The 19,054-nt window shown below is 39.9% G+C and overlaps 2 protein-coding genes across 2 annotated transcripts; one reads left to right on the top strand and one right to left on the bottom strand.

Moving 5' to 3' along the window:
- Positions 1-8,494: 8,494 nt before the first annotated feature.
- On the bottom strand, positions 8,495-9,329 carry LOC122090512 (early light-induced protein 1, chloroplastic-like). The gene is made up of 2 exons (XM_042660135.1): positions 9,070-9,329; positions 8,495-8,993 (listed from the first exon to the last, which is right to left on the bottom strand). The coding sequence occupies exons 1-2, from the start codon at positions 9,247-9,249 to the stop codon at positions 8,649-8,651; spliced, it is 525 nt and encodes a 174-aa protein (XP_042516069.1). The 5' UTR covers positions 9,250-9,329; the 3' UTR covers positions 8,495-8,648.
- Positions 9,330-12,391: 3,062 nt separating this feature from the next.
- On the top strand, positions 12,392-19,054 carry LOC122091171 (transmembrane emp24 domain-containing protein p24beta3-like). Its single transcript, XM_042661019.1, has 4 exons — positions 12,392-12,763; positions 17,465-17,651; positions 17,895-18,002; positions 18,779-19,054. Exons 1-4 carry the CDS (start codon positions 12,545-12,547, stop codon positions 18,910-18,912), a joined length of 648 nt encoding a protein of 215 aa, XP_042516953.1. The 5' UTR covers positions 12,392-12,544; the 3' UTR covers positions 18,913-19,054.

Here is a 19,054-nt window from a genome sequence, read left to right as displayed (position 1 = left end):
ATGGCTAAAGCATGTATGCAGATCTGCTACCTCAGCCTCTCCTTAGGCCGACCTACCACCTTGGTCTCTCCATAGGCCGACCTGCCACCTCGGTCTCTCCAAGGGTCGACTTGCCACCTTAGTCTCTCCACAGGCCAACCTGCCACCTTGGTCTCTCCACAGGCTAACCTGCCACCTTGGTCTCTCCACAGGCCGACCTACTACCTTGGCTCGATACAATCAAATAAGGCACCCAGAAACATACACACACCCACTCCTACATTCAAGGGACGTGACCCCTGATTATAGGGGAAGGAGTCACTCCACTCACATCACCAAGGTGTCCACTGTCACACCCCGTTCACACTGAATTGGGCCAGTGACCGAGTTAACACCGGTTAACCCAAACCTGCCAGGATCATCAGATACTGTATTCCACCACAGCATACATACAACTAATATAAACTCATCAGATCAGCGGAAGACTAAGTTTTACCGGTGAATAATCCCATAATACTTGATACCCGGATAGTGATACAATAATTATATAGATTTGGGCCCAAAGGCATGATAATTACACAAAAAGAATAAAATTCAAATATCAAGTACATAAGGAAATCCATCAAAACAATCAGAGTACACAGCTCGGCTCGGTATCAAGGCTAGAGCTCAGCTTGGCATCAAGGGTCGTGCCCAGCTCGGCATCACATAGAAGAGCTCAGCTCGGCCTCAGAAGTGGAGCTCAGCACGGCCTCAAAGGTGGAGCTCAGCTCGGCCTCAGAACTGCTGTCCCGCAGCACAGCTCTCGCATGAGCAGTCAGTGTCGTGCTCTTACTCCTCAGGGGTCCACCAGTCCTCTTCAAGAAACTCGACTGTGGGACCCACCCCATGCTCCTCAGATGTATGACCTGCAAAATCATCTAAAAAGGGGTGTATACGTGGGATGAGCTCACTAGCTCAGTAAGTGGTAAGATGGACCACACAGCAGTCCACACATCACAACACATCATATGCACTACATGCCATGCTATACATTTTAAATCACATCCACCTAAGCAACATTACTAAGTCCTTGGTTTTAGTGCTACTACAACCACAGTGCGCGTAACTCCGGGTACGAGCCGCGAACTCCCTCCCGCGATACGCCCATAGGACTGTCGGATAGGCCCACCTAGTACTCGGAAAAGTAAAGACAATTCCATCCATCGGCTCTCAACGAAATGTAAATGACTTTGAAATAAAGGTGCTGACTTCAGTATTTAAAACAGATGATGGCCTCTTGAATTACCACCGGGGTTGCCAGCTGTCCTACATGACCCCGGGCTTTATGTCTAACCGCCACAGTGACCCACTGACCCGACACTGCTTCCCCCCAAATGATAACCCAACCTGAACCCCTATTGGGAAGGGTCGTAGCACGGGATGGTGAGAATCCTAACACCGCATGCTCCTATATGACAATAGTACGATTGCATAGTGCCTCCGTGTCCCATTCCACGGGCCACCAATGCATTCGTTTCCAAGCCGACTATGGCATCTAGTCTATCAATGCATCATGCACAATGATGTCCACATTCAACATATAAACATCTCATTCAATTGGCATTTGGAAAGTAAACATAGTACATATGCACATCAATGTGTGGAATGACTAATCTACATAGCATATTCATGATGGCATGACTAGACTAGATATAATTAAATGAATGCCAAACAATGCCTTGAAACAAGGCCAAACGTCCTCTCCCCACTTACTTGTAGTGTACAAGGATTCCCATTCGGTACGGGTGAGATCCGGTGCGAATCGGGTAGGATTTGGTGAACCTAACATAATTGAGCGGGGTTAGTACTTCACCATTTTAGAATCAAAATTAACATGATCCGATGATAAAATCATGTTTAGAACGTTAAAAGAAGGTCACACGTCCGATTTGGGTTCGATCAGACATAAGGATCACCTTCGGGGCCACACAGGTGGGTCAGACAGGTGGGCAGTCTGGCCCACCGGTCCTACCCACCGGTTGGGACCGGCGGGTAGGGGCCCGCCGGTATGGCCCACCGGTTCCACCCACCGGTTGGGCCAGGGGCCCCTGCTAGGACCTGTGGGTAGGATGGCCCGCCAGTTGGGCCCGCCGGTTGTGCCCGTGCCTTCTTAGGTGGGTGCCCACAGGCGGGTAGGGGCCCACCGATTGCACCCACCGGTCTTGGCGGGAAACACCCTGTTTCTTCCTAATTTTTTTCATTCTTTAGAGGTTCAAATGGGGCTTTTCCCAACCCATTCTTCACACCTTCAAGGTCCTATAGGATGGTTCTAACCTAGATCTAGGTTAGATTCAAGTGATGGGAAACCATCTTACCTTCTTTGCTCAAGAACGACTTCAAACCCTCCAAATCACTTCAAACCCACAATGCTTCTTCTACCTTGTCAATATCTCTTCAAATCCTTCAAGATCAACACATAAATCATCTATTAAACCTTAGATTCATCATTTCAAAGGGGTTTTACAAGATCTCAAGAAACCATACTCGAATCAAGGGTTTAAAGCTTGGGTATGGTGAATGTTCACAAAACCCAACTTTGCTTACCTCTAACTGTAGATCTAGAGTTGAAGATCACTCTCCCAGCGCCGGAATGGGAAGATCGAGCTTCGGCGCAATCGAAATCCTTCTCTTCTTCCTCTTCCTTCTCTTCCCTTTTTCTTCCCTTTCTTTTCTCTCTCTTCTTTACTATCCTCACCAACGTACGGGTGACATAAATGGAAAGAAAAGAAAAACATAAAGCTATATATATAATTCCTAAATAAGTGAATAGTGCACATGGATGGGTCACTCAGGTGGGTGGGTGCACCCACCTGTCCGCCCACCTGAGGGCCAAAACTTGGGATTTTGACAGGGTTCGGGCCTCGGCGCGAACCCCACCCCTGGCATACGATGTAGCATACGTATATACCTTAAAATACGGCTATAATACCTGCTTTATCCGTACATGGCCTTATGGTAGGTGCATGTACACGGCTTGGGCACTCCCGTCTCTTCTGGCACTGGCTCGGACTTGTCGGGCCAACCGGTGTTTAAGGTCACCCGTGCCATCATAGCCCATAAGGAACCCGCTCTAACTTCCTCTGGCTCGGTTCCTGCATGGTTAAACCGGTTCAACCGTGAAATCAGACCGGGTTTAAGAAGCGGGGTATTACATCCACACCTCTCACGGCTTGTGCCTTCAGGATAAGAAAGGAATATTCCCCGAGTATGCCCTAAAATCCAAAATATTCCTAGAATCGTAGAGCCATTCTCCTTAAGGACTCCACGCTTAGCAGGACTCTCCACAAACGTTCCTCTTTCTCCCTCCATCAGCAGCCTATAAATACCAAGGTAAGCCTCCATCATGGGGGATCAATCACTTCTTTACTGAAAACTCTCTTGAGTATCTACGGTGGAAAGATCTGACTTAGGCATCGGAGAGTCCCCCATCGGGTCAGCCCGACTCTCCCCTATCTTCTGTGCAGATCAACTGGAGCATCAAGAGCTGCGAAGAAGATCGACTAGTCAATTTTTACCGCATCAGTATCTATTGAGATCAATCCCCTAATTCGATTGATTTAAGTTGATTAATCATATCGTTTCAAATGTAAAATAGTAAAAAAATATATATTTTCTAAAAAATAAGAGGCAAAAGTGGTCGATACCTATTGAACCTCTCTGATACCAATCCAAATCATATCAGTATCGACAAAAACCAATACCATTACAGATACCTTTCCATGATCCTAACATTCTAAAACCTTTTTTTTTTTTTTGCAGGAACAACCTAAAACCTCAATCGTCAAATTCAGATGCGAAGGGCTTTTGCCAATGATAGAATTGTTGAGTAGTACCTTCCCTTAGGATGAAGTTAATGGATGGTAGCTAGCTTGGATTAGATTCGGTAACCTTTTTTTTTTCTCTTCACCCATGGCGATGAAGAGAGTGGAGGGTTATAATTTCTCCTCATATTGTTTGATAGTCTAAAACATTAACAATAGTGGGTGAAGAGATTCCTTTTTTAACCACATTAAAGAGAATTCAATTCGTAAATCTTAATGGAAGAAGTTTCCCCTGACTCGCAATCTAAGGGTCAAGAGACACCACCCTCCGAGTGGCCTAGATGGGCCATGGTGTACGGTTCCAGTTCACCATTGCCTCTAGGAAACTCGGTCCAATCTTAATTGTTCATGATATTATCATGTGTCATCCTGGTCCTCTTCACTCATCTTCACCCATGGTGAATAGATAATTTTTTCATTCACCCCATCAAACCTTTTTATAGAATTGAAGAAGGGTATTTCGAATAATTTATAGAGGGTGGGAGTTAATAATGAACCTAAAATCCAATAATAGCATCACATAACTCACATCACCACTTCACCTTGGACGAAGGAAAACTTAATCAGCCATTGGGAAAAAGAACGCTACCTCCTAGTGTACCATATGCCCACACACATGAGAAGTGGAACCAAGCTGTGAAAATATGCTTATACCCCGGCTTCACTTCCCTATGTGTATGGGTGTAGGGTCTGCTACGAGATAGTGTTCAATTACCCGTAATGATTTTATGAGGAATTCATAGAAGCTAGGTAGGGACTGAGGTATCAGTATTGATATTGGTATTGAATCAACAATATTGACTGGATCATATCAGCATTGGGTAAGGCCGATATAAATACTTGGTTAATCTTGTATTGAGCATTGGTATCGAATCAAGGATAAATTCGTAAAAAAAAATCCAAATTATTTTTAATGGAAAATATGGATAAAATGTAAGTAACAGAGTCTAGGCAATAGGTATAAGACTTTGACAAAATAATTATATAAATGAAAATATAATTACAAGTAGAAGATGACTTACTTGTTCAATTGATCCTCTGAAACAATAGCAGAAATTGGTCCACTTAAATAGAGTTGAGTCGTATAGTATGTATACTCTCCTTAAGGTATTTGAACACCCTGTATATTTATATGCAATCAGGTTGAACGTACGTTCTCACCTCCAAAATAAAACAACTCTCAAATCGATTAAGGTGCACTCCAATAATCGATTCCAACAGGTATGTCCAAAGGTAATACTCAAAAACTCAAAGGAAAACAGTGGACAAATTTAAAAACAGTAGACAGAGCACTTGCAGAGAACAAAAGGCTTAAGAGAACCCCACAATATAACAGTACGCATTCAGTACACTGATTCCAACAGGTATGTTAGGATTTTTGTTACCATAAATAGAGGCTAGTGTTCTCTATTTATAGAATACGAATGGGTATGCATGTACAGATATCCATATGTATACAGATATGACTCTTTGTACGGGCTCTGGATATGAATGGGTATGCCTGTATAGGTACCCATATGTATACAAATGTCTCTTTGTATGGGAAGGGTACATGACTAATACATACAGGTGCATGTACATTGATTGGATACATACACCAATGTGTCCCTTGGGAAAAGTGTGAAGCCAAAAATTACAACTAGTAAAAAGTAGGTTCTTTGAACCACCCACACCCGTACTCGTACCCGACCCTGACTTTGGCCACAGCCCGGCTCGATGCTTGCACGATTCAAAAGCACCACAGGAACCCCACACACAACATGACAAGGGAAAGTACATCTTCAAGTGTCTCTTTGTATGGAAAGGATACATGACTAATACGTACAGTGCATGTACAAACGTATGTACATTGGTTGGATACATACACCAGTGTGTCCCTTAGGAAAAGTGTAGAGCAAAAAATTACAACTAGTAAAAAGTAGGTTCTTTGAACCACCCACACCTGACCTCGGCCATGGCTCGGCCAGACACGCGTGCATGATTCAAAAGCACCCTACGAACCCCACACACATATGACAAAGGAGAGTACCCCTTCAAAGGGCTTGCACCCTTAAGATACAATCCTATACATATGCTCAAGTTTTCTTTCATCCCAAACCAATGTGTGACTAAACTTTGTGAGTTGTCTTTAACTCATTCACAACTCCACAAGTGCTAAAGACAAAATAAAAAAAATAAGAAGAGAAACTTTTAAAGGGGAAAGCTGAATAAGTGTTGTGTTTTTTAAAGTCCATAAATGCCCCCAAAGACATCCCATGAATGTTATATCATAGGCATCCTCACCTGAAATATGCAGGCACACACTAGAGTAATGGAAGCCAATCAATGGTAGTGAAAAACTTTAGGGGACGAGTGGCACATTGGATCAAGGGCAGTTTTCTTAACCAACCAAACTAAGTTTATTACCTACAACCTAATTTCCATTTATTATTCAGTCAAGTTTCAGAATTTGTTGCCAAGCATGGATAAAAATTGGTGGGTCAATGTGATAAAGGATGCCAACCATGCTATATACATCGAACTGCTCTAATTTTCAGCCCTAAATGAACGATGGAAGTTTCTCAAAACTCAGTTTAGGGTTTTCAGAAATGAGGAGGTTTCCTAAATGAAACATCTATTATTGTAGAATCTAGTGTAGCACAAATATACAGAATCTGAAATTTAATGGGGCAAATTTTTTTGGATATATAGATCCTAAAGTTTTCTTCTCATATGCAAATTGTAGCCACAATAGAATCAACTAAATGGTGATATAAAACTTTGATACCCCCGTAGATTTTTTTTTTTTTTTTTTTAATGTAACTTTCAAACTGAAAAAATGAATTAAGCATGGACTTTTTACTATGTATTATTCCTAATATGAATTTGTTAACTTTGGATTGGCTTAACCAAATTAAGGCAACTCAATATTAACCTGTGCTACCTTTAGGTTGAGCCCATTTTATGTTGATTATTACATAATGACCCATCATAACCACCAAGTTTTCTTTCTTTCTCGAAGCAAAGGCATAAAGGTTAGCGCATACTAAGAATAGTCTTATAGGCCCTAACGTGCAAAGTAATAGTAATCTACTTCACTCGAGAAGAAGGTAGGCAAATGCACTCAAAGCGTGCAAAGAGCACCATGCAAAAATGCACTCCTGCTATCTGCTTACTTTCGAGATCATTCCTTTGTATTGCTCACATGCCTCTTGTTGGATGTTGAAAGAGTTTTTTTCCTATAGATTTCTTGGTTTATACCAAGTACTACATCTCCCCTTACATGACTAATCGAATAAAGGAAGCGGCAAGTCCAGGGCAGTCGATCTTCAAACTCTGATTTGTACATGAACTTTCGAAACTTGAGAAATCTTATTTAATCAGTTTAATTCAATAAAACAGAAAAGATTAGGGGTGGTTATAGTTTATGCCTTTTTTCCCCCTTTTGAGTGGGGAAAGGGGCCATGTGTCACGAGATCAACATGACAAAGAAAATTATAAAATTACTAATGAATTCCATTACAAATTTACAATGAAGCATTATTTTTATAATTTTAGGAAATTTTAAGTATATTGTTAAAGTTTGAGTCGTAAGATGAGTGTGTAAAGTTGAAGATGCTGGTGAATTCAGTTGGTATGAGCCTTAGACGATTTTCCTAAAGTTGAATAATCCTATCTTCACAGGAGGTAGAGGATTTAGGGATATACTTTAAAATATAATATAAATTTTTTGATTTGGTTTCTCTAAGACCACAATGAATGGGAATCCAGTCACCGAGTAGACCATAGATGCGCATGCGAAAATTTAAAGGGTATTTTTGGAAAGGTTCCAAAATCCTATGGGAGTTTGTGAACCCTAGGATGGAGTGGCGAATCTCATTGCACGGTGAAGGAACACTTCTCCCTAAATTTTTTTCATTTCTAAAAGCCCAAAAGAGTTAAACAGGGGTGACACTGGGAGGATTGACCAGGTTTTTAAAACCCCAGCCAATCATAGGTCTCTTAACTTAGCCTAGGCCTAGCCCAACCCAAGGTTAGGTTGGGATATCTTAGCCTAGCCCAAACCCTGTCGGACTCAACCCAGTTGTTAAAAATCTCAACCCTAGAATCAAACAGAAAATCAAATTAAACCAGAAAAAAAGCCGAATTCAATAGAATATTCAAACTTGAAATTAAAAGTGACAATTGAAACCAAACAATAATCTGTTATTGCTTGAAATTGTGGAACTAAATAGTATTTGGTTAAGTTTCAATTTATACCGATTACTTTAAGTTTGAAACCGAACCATTTAGTTGATATTGAACCAACAAACATCCTTATTCTGAGCAAATATTGTTGGAAGGAGAGGTGAAACAAAGAAAAAATGGGCAATTTAAGAAGAAAAAGAATAGAGTCAAGAGATTTGAAAATTTTGTATTTGTCAGGGTCTCGCTCTTGGAAAAAATTTTAATTATGTAATTCATTATGACAATTTTATTACTGAAAAAAAAATTTACTGTAATCAAAATTGGTGAAAAAAATTATAATCATACATTTTTTCCTTTATTATTATTATTATTAATTTTTTTTTAATGAAGGTGAATCTTATCACTTCACTTGTTTGCATAAAAAAAGGAGTAACTTTTCTTTAAGAAGAAAGGCAAACAAATTTTTTTTTTTTTTGAGTAGAAGAAAGACAAACAATTAGGCTTTATTATATCTGATTTCTTAATTAGAAGGATATAATGGAATTATCTACCGCATTTACTGCCTAAGGTGGGTTGCCTTCTACTACTACTGGTATATATATATATATATATATATATATATAGTACATCTCTTGTTCTCTACACCAGTGGTCCGCCCTTGACGAACTCAGTGAGGACCAAAGCCACAAGCCCCATCATCGCAAACCTTCCGTTCAACATCTCGGCATCCGACGTCATCACCCCATCCGACTTGGACTGTACGCTCACTCCCTTAAACAATGGAATCAACGATGCGATCGACAGTAACACGGTGGTCCCCACGAACCACGGCAGCCCTCCGTTCATGAGCTGTCCCACTAAATCGTCTCCTTTGGCCAGCTCTACACCCAATGCCGTCACGAACCCCACCATCGCTAGCCTCCCGTTGATCCTCTCCGGTGCTGGCCCACTGAATGCTAACACGTCCTCGAACTTCGTGCTCACCTGTTAAAAAAACAGACAACAATCATATTTATATTAGGGGAGAGGAAGGAAAAATGGGAGAGGTTGACGATGATACCTTTAATTTCTGTTGGGGGAGTTTCTCGGCCATACACCGAACTTGCAAGCTAGGCTTCCTGTGCTGACGTGGCAAGTAGGTGGATGTAAGGGTTGGAACTGATCGACATCTGTGTGCCAATTGATTCGCGGCTGCAGGGCTATCTAAGATGGACTGCGTGGCTAGTGCGGAGGTTGCCATTTGATTTGATCTCTCTTAAAGATAACTGAATAGTTGGGTTTCGTGAACAAAGAACTGGGGGAATATCTCTCTTATATAATTCACAAAGATGTGGAAGCTGCGTTCGATATAATTCAATGATGAGAAAGGTTGGAGCCAACCCAACTTATATATAGGGCTCCCCCAGTCCCCCTACTCTCTTGGAACGAGTTTTGGTAGGGCATTATTGAGTCCACGTTACATTGTTTTAAGATATCTCCCCCACTTTATAGAGGGTGGTGACGTGGGTTCCGCAGGCACCGGGAAATGGAACCGAGGATTCAAGACGAACATGAGACGTGGATGAGGAAAAAGCCGTGGAGCTGCTCAAGAGGCAATTAACCTAATGTTATAGCTCGCAGTCGGCATAGCGACGGAGTGAATTTGAAACGTGGAGGAGGAAACATCCATCAACTACTCAGACTTGCTTTTTAGAATTGTCCGGATCCTCAGAACTCAATCGTCAAGTTCCGATGCGACGGGCTTTTGTCGATGACAAAATTGGTGACTACTGACTCAGTAGCTTTCAAGTTAATGGATGGAAAGTTCCACTTGCTTGGATTCGGTAAGCTTTTTTCTTTTTTTTACTTCACCATGGAGGGCCATAATTTCTCCACCTATTGTTTGGTAATCTAGAACAGGGTTTAGTATCTGTATCAGATTGGGAACAGTCTCAATCGATATTGATATGATATTAATTCCGATCAATTTGAATTGATTGATTTTATTTCTTTAGGAAAAAACAGAATGATTTCACTCATCATCTCTCGTGATCTGTCCGATTGTATCAGTGTCGGCGATACTTGGAATTCCGGTGTGGAACCTTAAAACCAATAATATCTTCAGAAGGTGCTTTGCTTCAGATGAAGTGAAATAATAATGGACCTAATACTTGTCTTAATTACTGTCATCATAAAAATGAAAAGGAATATGTTTTGAAGCAAAATCATAAGTGTTAGATTCTCATATGTACAATCTACCTACATGCAGTAAATTTAAAATTCTTACATCATCTCTTCCCCTTTGGCAAAGAACAAGGTGAAAAAAAAAAAAAAGAGACAAGAATAAGAATCATTGCATAACCAAAATAGGGGTGAGAGTTAATAATAAGCTAAATATCCAATAAGAGGGTCGCATGACCCACATCACAGCTTCAACTTTGGTTTTCTCTGGTTTTTTTTTTTTTTTTTTTTTAAAAAAAACTTGCAATTTGCATGATGGACAACTAAGGAAAACGATAATTCTGCCCATTTAGGAGGATTACTTAGGAAGCCTAGGTAGTGGAAGCATGAGGTAATCAGAAGTAACATTGGTGGATGATGTGAATCAATACAGTATTTCCGGTGAGGCCGCTTTCGAAATTGAAAGAGTATTGAATATCCAGGACCAAAAATAAAAAAACAAAAACAAAAAAAAACAATTTTTAAATAAAAATAAAAATAAAACAGATCAAATAGAAACCGATATAAACTGATACCAATCCAATTCCTGAGAACTAAATCTGGAAGCAAGGTGTCTTTCCATCGTAAACTTTAAAAGTTAATGTAATCATAGATTTATGAACCACAACACCACCCATGGGATGTCTTTGCCTAATTGAAGTTTCAATTTTTCAGAAGAATAAAAAGTGCACAAAGACATTCCATGAGTGATGTTTTTCTTTTGAAAGTGCATAATAACTAACTCTAAGATGATTTTTTTTTTTTTTGGGGTTGGGGTGGGGTGGGGGGGTGGGGGACATTTTTTTCTTCACCTAGGGTCAGGTTAGGATATCTCATCATAGGCACAGCCCTATCAAACTTAACCTAGTCTTACTCAATCCAAGAGTTACAAATCTCAACCTAGCCAGCTCAACTCAACTACAGACCTAGAAATCTCCACCCTATCCTAGTCCACTAGCTAAATAGCCCAATCCAGGCCTTGTCATGCACAAAGTGGGCTCAGGCTAGCCACGACGAACTTGCACCCCTAAGGGTTCATCTAATTTTATTTCTAGAAACATGTTTTTCCATTTTTTCTGTGCTCATAAACGGAAAAACTCCCCAACAATCGTTTGATTCTTCTGTTTCGTTTCATTTGTTTTTTCGAATAGAATTTATGCTTATTTTTGTGTCTAGAAACAGGAATGGAGAAACAAGTCAGACTTATTTTTCTATTTCTAAAAACAAGTGAGAAGGACAAAAATGGTGAAAAACGTTGATATTTCACTTGACCTACCCCAATCACAACCCGTTGTTGAAACTTCTCGCTACCCAAAATTGGCGACTCCAACCTAATTATGCGAATCTCATAATTTCGGACTGCCTTCATTCTTCTGAAGTTCATCTCCACGACGCATACTTGCAACTCCAACGCCGTGTCTTCACTCATATCTTGAACCCGAGAGTACCTCTTGCCACACTATTGAAAACGTTTTTAAAACAGAAAAATCAAACACCTTTTTGCAATTCCAAAATCGTTTCTTACACAGAAACAAGTTTATCTGTTTTTGTTGTTTCCAGTCACAGAAACAACAAAAACAAAATGAAACGGGCCCTAAGTGCAACGGTTCTCTATCACATTAACCCACCCACCACATCCATCCATGTCACTGGTGGTAGAATTTATATGCCACATACCATAACGAGACCTAATTTTCTTGAAAAAAATTTCTCTCCAACTATAACCATTTACCTCCCACCCGTCCAATGTTCGAGAGAAACTCCCAATCATAGGATAGTGGGACACCCAAGTAGTTTTGGAGAGGAGTCAGATCCAACTTTTTATTCTATTGGGTGGGGTACTAATCAATCCGATTTCACGAGTTTCAATTTAGTATGTTTTGCTACAAGGTCATCACTAACCCAGCCCGATCTAGCCAGTTTTAGGTTGGTTTATTTTGGTATATGCCAACACTAACCTGATTCAAAATCATCCAGATTAGTATTAGCCATGTCCAAACTTGAGAAGTTCCCCAAAAAAAAAAAAAAAAAAACAACAACAACTTGAGAAGTTAGGCAGACTGTGTCAAAATTGAAGCGGGGCCGGTTGATCCCGGTCCGGTTAGGAACTGATCAACCCTAACCTGACTGAGCCTTCTCCACAACCCGGGTCCTTTCCACTAGAGAAGGATGCGGCAACAGGAAAAGAACCGTTAACTGGAGACAGGACCGGTAACATATTGCAGTTACTGGCATTTCCCTTCTCTTCTCCAGTTCTCCTCTCTCTCTCGCACACACAGGAACTCTGATAACACGAAGAAGAAGAAGAACGCAAAGCGAGATTGAACGTGGAATCAATGGAGAGTAGAAGAAGATTGAGATTTGCAAAGATCTGTATATTTCTAGGGCTTCTCTTCAGCTACATTCGCCATCTATCCGCTCTCTCGATTACTGTAAGCGATATGGAATGCGTTTACGAATACGTACTCTATGAAGGAGACACTATTTCTGGAAACTTTGTTGTTGTTGATCACGACATCTTCTGGAGTTCAGATCATCCCGGCATTGATTTGACTGTAAGAGTTTTGCATGTCCCTGATCTCATTCTAGCTGATGCCTCCTTGGGTGTTCATTATTTTCTATCATTATTTTAATGTAGATTGACTTATTCAATGGGCTATTGAATTGATTTTTAGTCAATGCCACTATGAAGTTATTCTAAGGGTTTCTGTTTCTTTAATTTCCTTTATAATATTTCTGGAGGGAGGAAAAACTTCCCTTATTTTGGGTTGTTATTCGTTAAATTTGTTATATTGACAGTTGATTGGATGATTACGAAGCTCAAATTCTTTAGCAAATGGTGACATTTGAACTTTTAAATATGGGAACTCTTTTCTTGAGCTGCATTCATTTCCTAACTCAACATCTCTTGTGATAAACGGATCTCCCCAGTTCTTCTTTTCATTCTCGGATGCTTTGGTGTCAGTTGTGTGACTATGTGTTTCTAGAACCTTTGCCTCTGGCTATGCCTCTAGCTACATGATCCTTACCATGGTGTGGGAGTTTTAGGATTCACTCAAATATGGAGGCATTTGTAGTAAGTTGAGTTAGGGTGCTATAGCGCCTTATGTCAGCATTGGGATTGGGAGAAAATGGTTTCTTGATGATATCTGCATTTTTTTTTTCCAGTATGGTTTTTTGAGGTATGATATGATACAGTCAATTTTTATAAGCTTCTATTGGCGTCAAGATTGATAGTCTTGTATTAGTGTATTACTACCGTAGACATCACTTACAAATCATTTTGGGTCCTGAGTAGCACCTGAAAAAAAAAAAAAGGATTGTTGTAGCTCAGCTACTGCATTTCTTCCCATATCTAAATCTGAACAAACACCGCATGTTCGTTACTATATGTGGCTTCTATTTTAGTCTCTTTTGTTTCTAGGCTCTTGTTACTTGTTCAAAATTTACTGTCTAGAACCAGGCTCGTTTAATTAGTGGACTATCAGTCTTTTTAGTTCCAAAAACTTTGACATGCATTGCTTACAATATCATGTAAGACAATTTGAACTCCCCCCCCCAAATAAGCACATTCATTGAACCTGTTTGGGCTGCCTGTCTTGACTCTTGAATGCAATAGAATTAAAATGTGTGTGGGTGGATCTTCAGTGCTCTAATCCATCATCTGTGGGTATCGAACTCGCTCTCAGGTTGTGGATTTACGGATTGAGTGTGAGAATGAGAATAAAATGCGCATTTGGAAAATATTAAAAAAACTTGAATTCACATTGTCGATTTGCGACTTCAACAAATTCAAGCAACCTAAGCTGCTGCAGTCCGTCATCACTTCATCAGTCACCCTCCTCGCTGCACTGAGTTGATCCAACAAATCTCTCTCAACTCTCTGAGCAGTCTTTACAGTTGATAATTCATTATCGCTTCAAAGTCTGAACAGGCACCAGTCCTGTTCCCTTCTACAAATCCCAACTTACTCTTCTTCTCAAACAGGGAGGTCACAGCTTGTGAAAACAGGGTATCTCGCTCGACCTTTTCCAATTGGTCTTGGCCTGTGAAAATGAAAACATGGTGTATCTCACTCCACAAAATCCGAAATATCTCTCTCTCACGTCTCATGTGAGCGTTTGTGGTGGTTGCAGCCTCTCGAAACCGGGACTTCGGCCCTACCTCTCATCAGTCATCCCGCTTCCCAGTCCCCACTTCTGCAACCCCAATTTGTCTCCCCTTTCTCCCCTGAAACCTTGGTTTGAACTTCACTCAATACTCTTAGTTTTTTAATGCTAAATTATGTGATTCTCATTTATGATATAAGTGAAAAAGATGAAAAGAAAAGTATTCATATATACTTCATGTTATTTCCTTTGAATAGTTAATATATGATATTACATGCTTGGTTTTGTTTTTCTTTCAAGGAAAAATGTTGCCAACTTTTATCTATTAAAACTGTCGTATAAAACTATATGCATATATACAGATGTATGTATATACACGTACATGCTTTGAAGACGCAAATCTAATGAATACTTGAACCTGACACTCTCAGTCTCACTCACAGTCCCACTTCCGTTCTCATTTTGGCTCTTTGCTTTGGGCATTCAGGGCGGATTAATTGGAAAAGAGGGCAATAAGAAATGACCCTTTATTTCTTGGTGATATCTTGGACCCAACCTATTGGTCACAGGTTCAAAACTTGGACACAGCCTCTTCAGCAAAGCAGGGGGTAAGGCTGCGTACACACTTGCCCCTCCTAGACCTTGCAGTCGCAAGAGCCTCGTGCACTGGGTTGCGCTTTTTTTTTTTTAATTTATCTTGGACCCATTTCACTCAGTTTGGAATAGTTCTCTTGTAAAATATAGACTACGAAGATGAACTCGGGTACCAACTACCAGTGATTAAGCTGTTCATGTATTGTTGTTGGCCATTACTGGCATGCAGGAACACAATCTCCTGCTTTATCATGCAGAGGCTTTTTACCTCTTGGATGATCAACAGATTTTATGGTGAGCAGTGTAATGATGGATGCAGATTCAACTAGTAGTTGTGCTTCAAATGGATAATTTCTCTTATTTTATAATATTTTCATGTGAAAAGAATGTGCCAAATGGGACTATTGGACCTTTTTTGGCATTTCAAGTGAATAAGAAAAGGCAACTGCTATTTTCTTCAACCTCATTATTGATATTCATTATTATTATTATTTTTTTTTGTAGGAATAAATTGGCACTCATCTTGTTGTTTCTTTTAAGGTTTAGCAAATTAAACTCAAACTAGTACACAAGCTTTTTTAGTTAGTATATTAGGCCTCCTCCAAGTGTAACATGAATTGATGTAGAAATTGAGGGATTGGGTCAGGATACCTTGAAAAAAAGGAAGTAAAGGTGGCTTCAGGGCTAAATACACAGGAATAATGGCCACAGTCCATATAGGTTAACTATGGGTTTTTATTGCAACTGGATTCTTCATTGAGGTCATGAAAAGAGGGCCTGTTTTTGGCTTCTAATAAAGAGAAGTACATATGCTACTTCTATAAAGGAGTGAAGGAGTTGAAATTTATTCATGGTTTAGGGATATTGCATAGGGATAATTTCCACTGTATAGATCATACGTCTGTAGGAGAGAAGTGTTCTTTTTTTTCTTTTTCTTCTGGGGGGAGTTCAAATAGGAATGAAAAAGGCAACCTTGAATTCAGCTTTGGCTCCCAAATCCAAACTTTCCATCTTCCACTGTAATAGTCTGTCTTAGAGAACATTTCCATGAGAGCGAACCAAGGGTGATGGTTGGACTCCGATGTTGATATTTCCAAACTAGAAATGATCTTAACTAAAAGAAACAGTAACCACAAAGTCAGATTTTGTGTCCCATTTCCAATTCTTCCATCTTCCCAATTGTTTGGCACAATGTCCCTACACTGTCCAGTGTAGACAAGCTTCTCTTCTCAACCGACATAGTTCAGCCATATGGCAGATGATGTGGCAATTCCGACTAATCAGATTGATATGCAGGGTCTGGGTTTGCCATGTATCTAGTTTCATAACCAAATTCAATCATATACCCTACCATGTATGGCATGCAACCTCCCATAGTCCCTATCTTGCTGTGCACCTTCATGGCAGTTCTGAATCTTCAAAAACTTACTCTGCCACTTGGCTAATTTCCTTTTCGTTGTAACTTGACAGGTGAGTGGGTGGTATTGGGATCTATGCATCTACAAAATTTGGGGTCTGACATGCCAAGTGGCTCAAAAAGTTGGGTCATGTGAAGAAGCTCCTCTCAACGACCATGGAGGAACTTCTGCCCTTCTTGTTTTATTCTTTAAATCTTATTAGCAATTCTACATTTCTATCATTAGCTACCATTGTTTGTGGTTTTGATATTGTTGACAACCATCAAAATGAATAACATCAATTCATTCTCTTACCCCGAATGTTTATTCATTGCAGAACCCTTTATCCGTAGAATCAATTGGAATTATGAGATCAGTCATATGGTTTCTGATAATGATATGCCTATTTTCTTTTTACTTGGATTTCATATTATATTGTATTAAATGGTCTCCAGGTATTCTAAAACCATAAATCGTGTGTTTGTGGTTTTCAGATGTAAAAACAAACCAAACTCTTGCATTGCTTACGTCATTTGGGTGAAACAGTTGAGACTGGATACATTCTGTGGAAATATGCTTCATAATTTGTTATTGGTTCATGTGCTCTATTCATATGTCTTTTTGAGTAGTCTCCAATATATTTGCCATATTTGTCACATAAAAATGTTGTTAATTTCAGTGATAAGGAATTATTTAGTTGCATGGGTTTTTTTCTGGCCTTGGCATGAATGTACTTTTGGCCCGGCGAGTAAAGATTGTCGTGTTGGTCCAAAGTTTGTATGTTTCAATGTTGGTTTACCCCTTGGCTATCTTTCTTCTTGGCCTCTTTTCGCACTGTGCCATTATGTAATTGTGTGGTACAGTGTCGAACAGGTATACCCCAGTCTTTTCGCAATTATGCTCTTTTAGGCACTGATATCTTCATAGGAGACGATAAGGTTGTGAAAGTTTATCGGGATATTATGGACCAGTTGGGCCTGCCTGCACCTAGCTAAGATGCTAATTTTTTATATCGGGGCTTTGTGCATTTGCACAGCTAGATTTAATTATTATTATCTTGTTTGTGTGAATTGCACAAGCTAGCATTATAGTGTGTGTGTTAGTGCTATCTCAACTCTATCAGTTTAGTATATTTTGACCCTGGGGTTTCACGCAGGTAACATCTCCCGGTGGTAATATAGTGCACACTTTGAAGGGTTCATCAGGGGACAAGTTTGAGTTCAAGGCTCCACGAAGTGGAATGTACAAGTTCTGTTTCCATAATCCTCATTTAACACCAGAGACCGTATCTTTCTACATACATATCGGTCATATCCCCAATGAGCATGATCTTGCTAAGGATGGTTAGTTTAATCCTCTTCAACTTTGTAAGGATCCATACTTTGGTAAACATTTTCAAATGGTGGCATCTCAACCATCCTCTTCATCTTGGTTTGGGACTGGCAGTGAAAAAAGTGTTGCTGGACTTGGTTCAATCATACATCCCTGTAACAAAGATCCATCTTGCTGAAGAAGTTATTTGAGGTTGATAAAAATCAGTTTTCTGCACTGCTCTTTATTGACCTTATTTTGGGTATCTGTTGCAGAACATCTGAACCCCATAAATGTCAAAATTGCAGAACTAAGGGAGGCCTTGGAGTCTGTTACAGCTGAGCAGAAGTACTTGAAAGCGCGTCAAGCACGACACCATTATAGTAAGCTGTTATCTCTGTTTCTTGCCTTGAATGACATCTGAAATGGATTTTCCGTTAAATCCCATTGCTTTTCTTCCGCTTTCTTTATGTTGGTGATGTTTAAATGATCTCATATTTTCTATGGTATGCGAGATCTACATCTTGAAAAGAACTAGCCTATACTTATGGATGTGATGCACAAATGAGGGAAATAAGTCTACCTGCTGATTTGTTGGATTCATACATATATGATCTCAGCAAACCGGCATAACACACCATGCTTTCTTTTTGTTTAGGGGCAGGGAGGGGGTAATTTTCATTCTGCCGTAAATTTCAACAGCCAAAATATGTGAGTCATCTCAAAATATGTTGCCTTCAAAAGAATGGAGTAGATCTAATATCTTCATCATCCCTATAACTTGTTGATTAATGAGAAGGACCAATTGCATCTGGACCAACCATATTTATGTACACAACCTGTAACTTTTCTTATATTCTTTTTGAAGGTCTTAACCATCAATTACAAGCACAGATCGAGATCCCGGTTTTGGACCTGGTTTCGGTCAGGCCCAAAATCAAGACTTGTTGGATCTCATTTCGAGGTTGTTTCGACGCTGGGTTTCGTTTTGGTCAGGCCTGAAACAAAGACAACTAGGAGATTTCAGTCAGTTTTTACCGAGATTTAGTTCCTTGATTAGAAGACATTACCCAAGGAACTTCCATTATACTTTTTGAACTGAGCAGCTACTTTGATTATTATTTGTTGCTTATGGAATCTTTGCTTGTCCATACTGCAGCCCATGAGAGCACCCGAAAGCGTGTTATTTTCTATTCACTTGCAGAGTACCTCCTGCTGGCTTGCGCGAGTGCATTCCAAGTGACATACATTCGCCGCCTGTTTAGCAAGTCAGTCGCATACAACCGGGTCTGAGTTAAACCGCCCACTTGGTCTTACTTGTATCTGTCTATTTAATGACTCAGTTTCTGTAGATTTTCCTTCAAGAAAATTAGGAAAATAAATATTTCATCTTTTATTTATCTAATAAGGAGTTGTCTTCATCCTTTATCCTCAA

Source organism: Macadamia integrifolia, chromosome 10 (assembly GCF_013358625.1).
Source record: "Macadamia integrifolia cultivar HAES 741 chromosome 10, SCU_Mint_v3, whole genome shotgun sequence".
Taxonomy (NCBI): domain Eukaryota; kingdom Viridiplantae; phylum Streptophyta; class Magnoliopsida; order Proteales; family Proteaceae; genus Macadamia; species Macadamia integrifolia.
The sequence above is the reverse complement of the archived record's forward strand: the minus strand, read 5'-3'. Positions and strand labels throughout refer to the sequence as shown.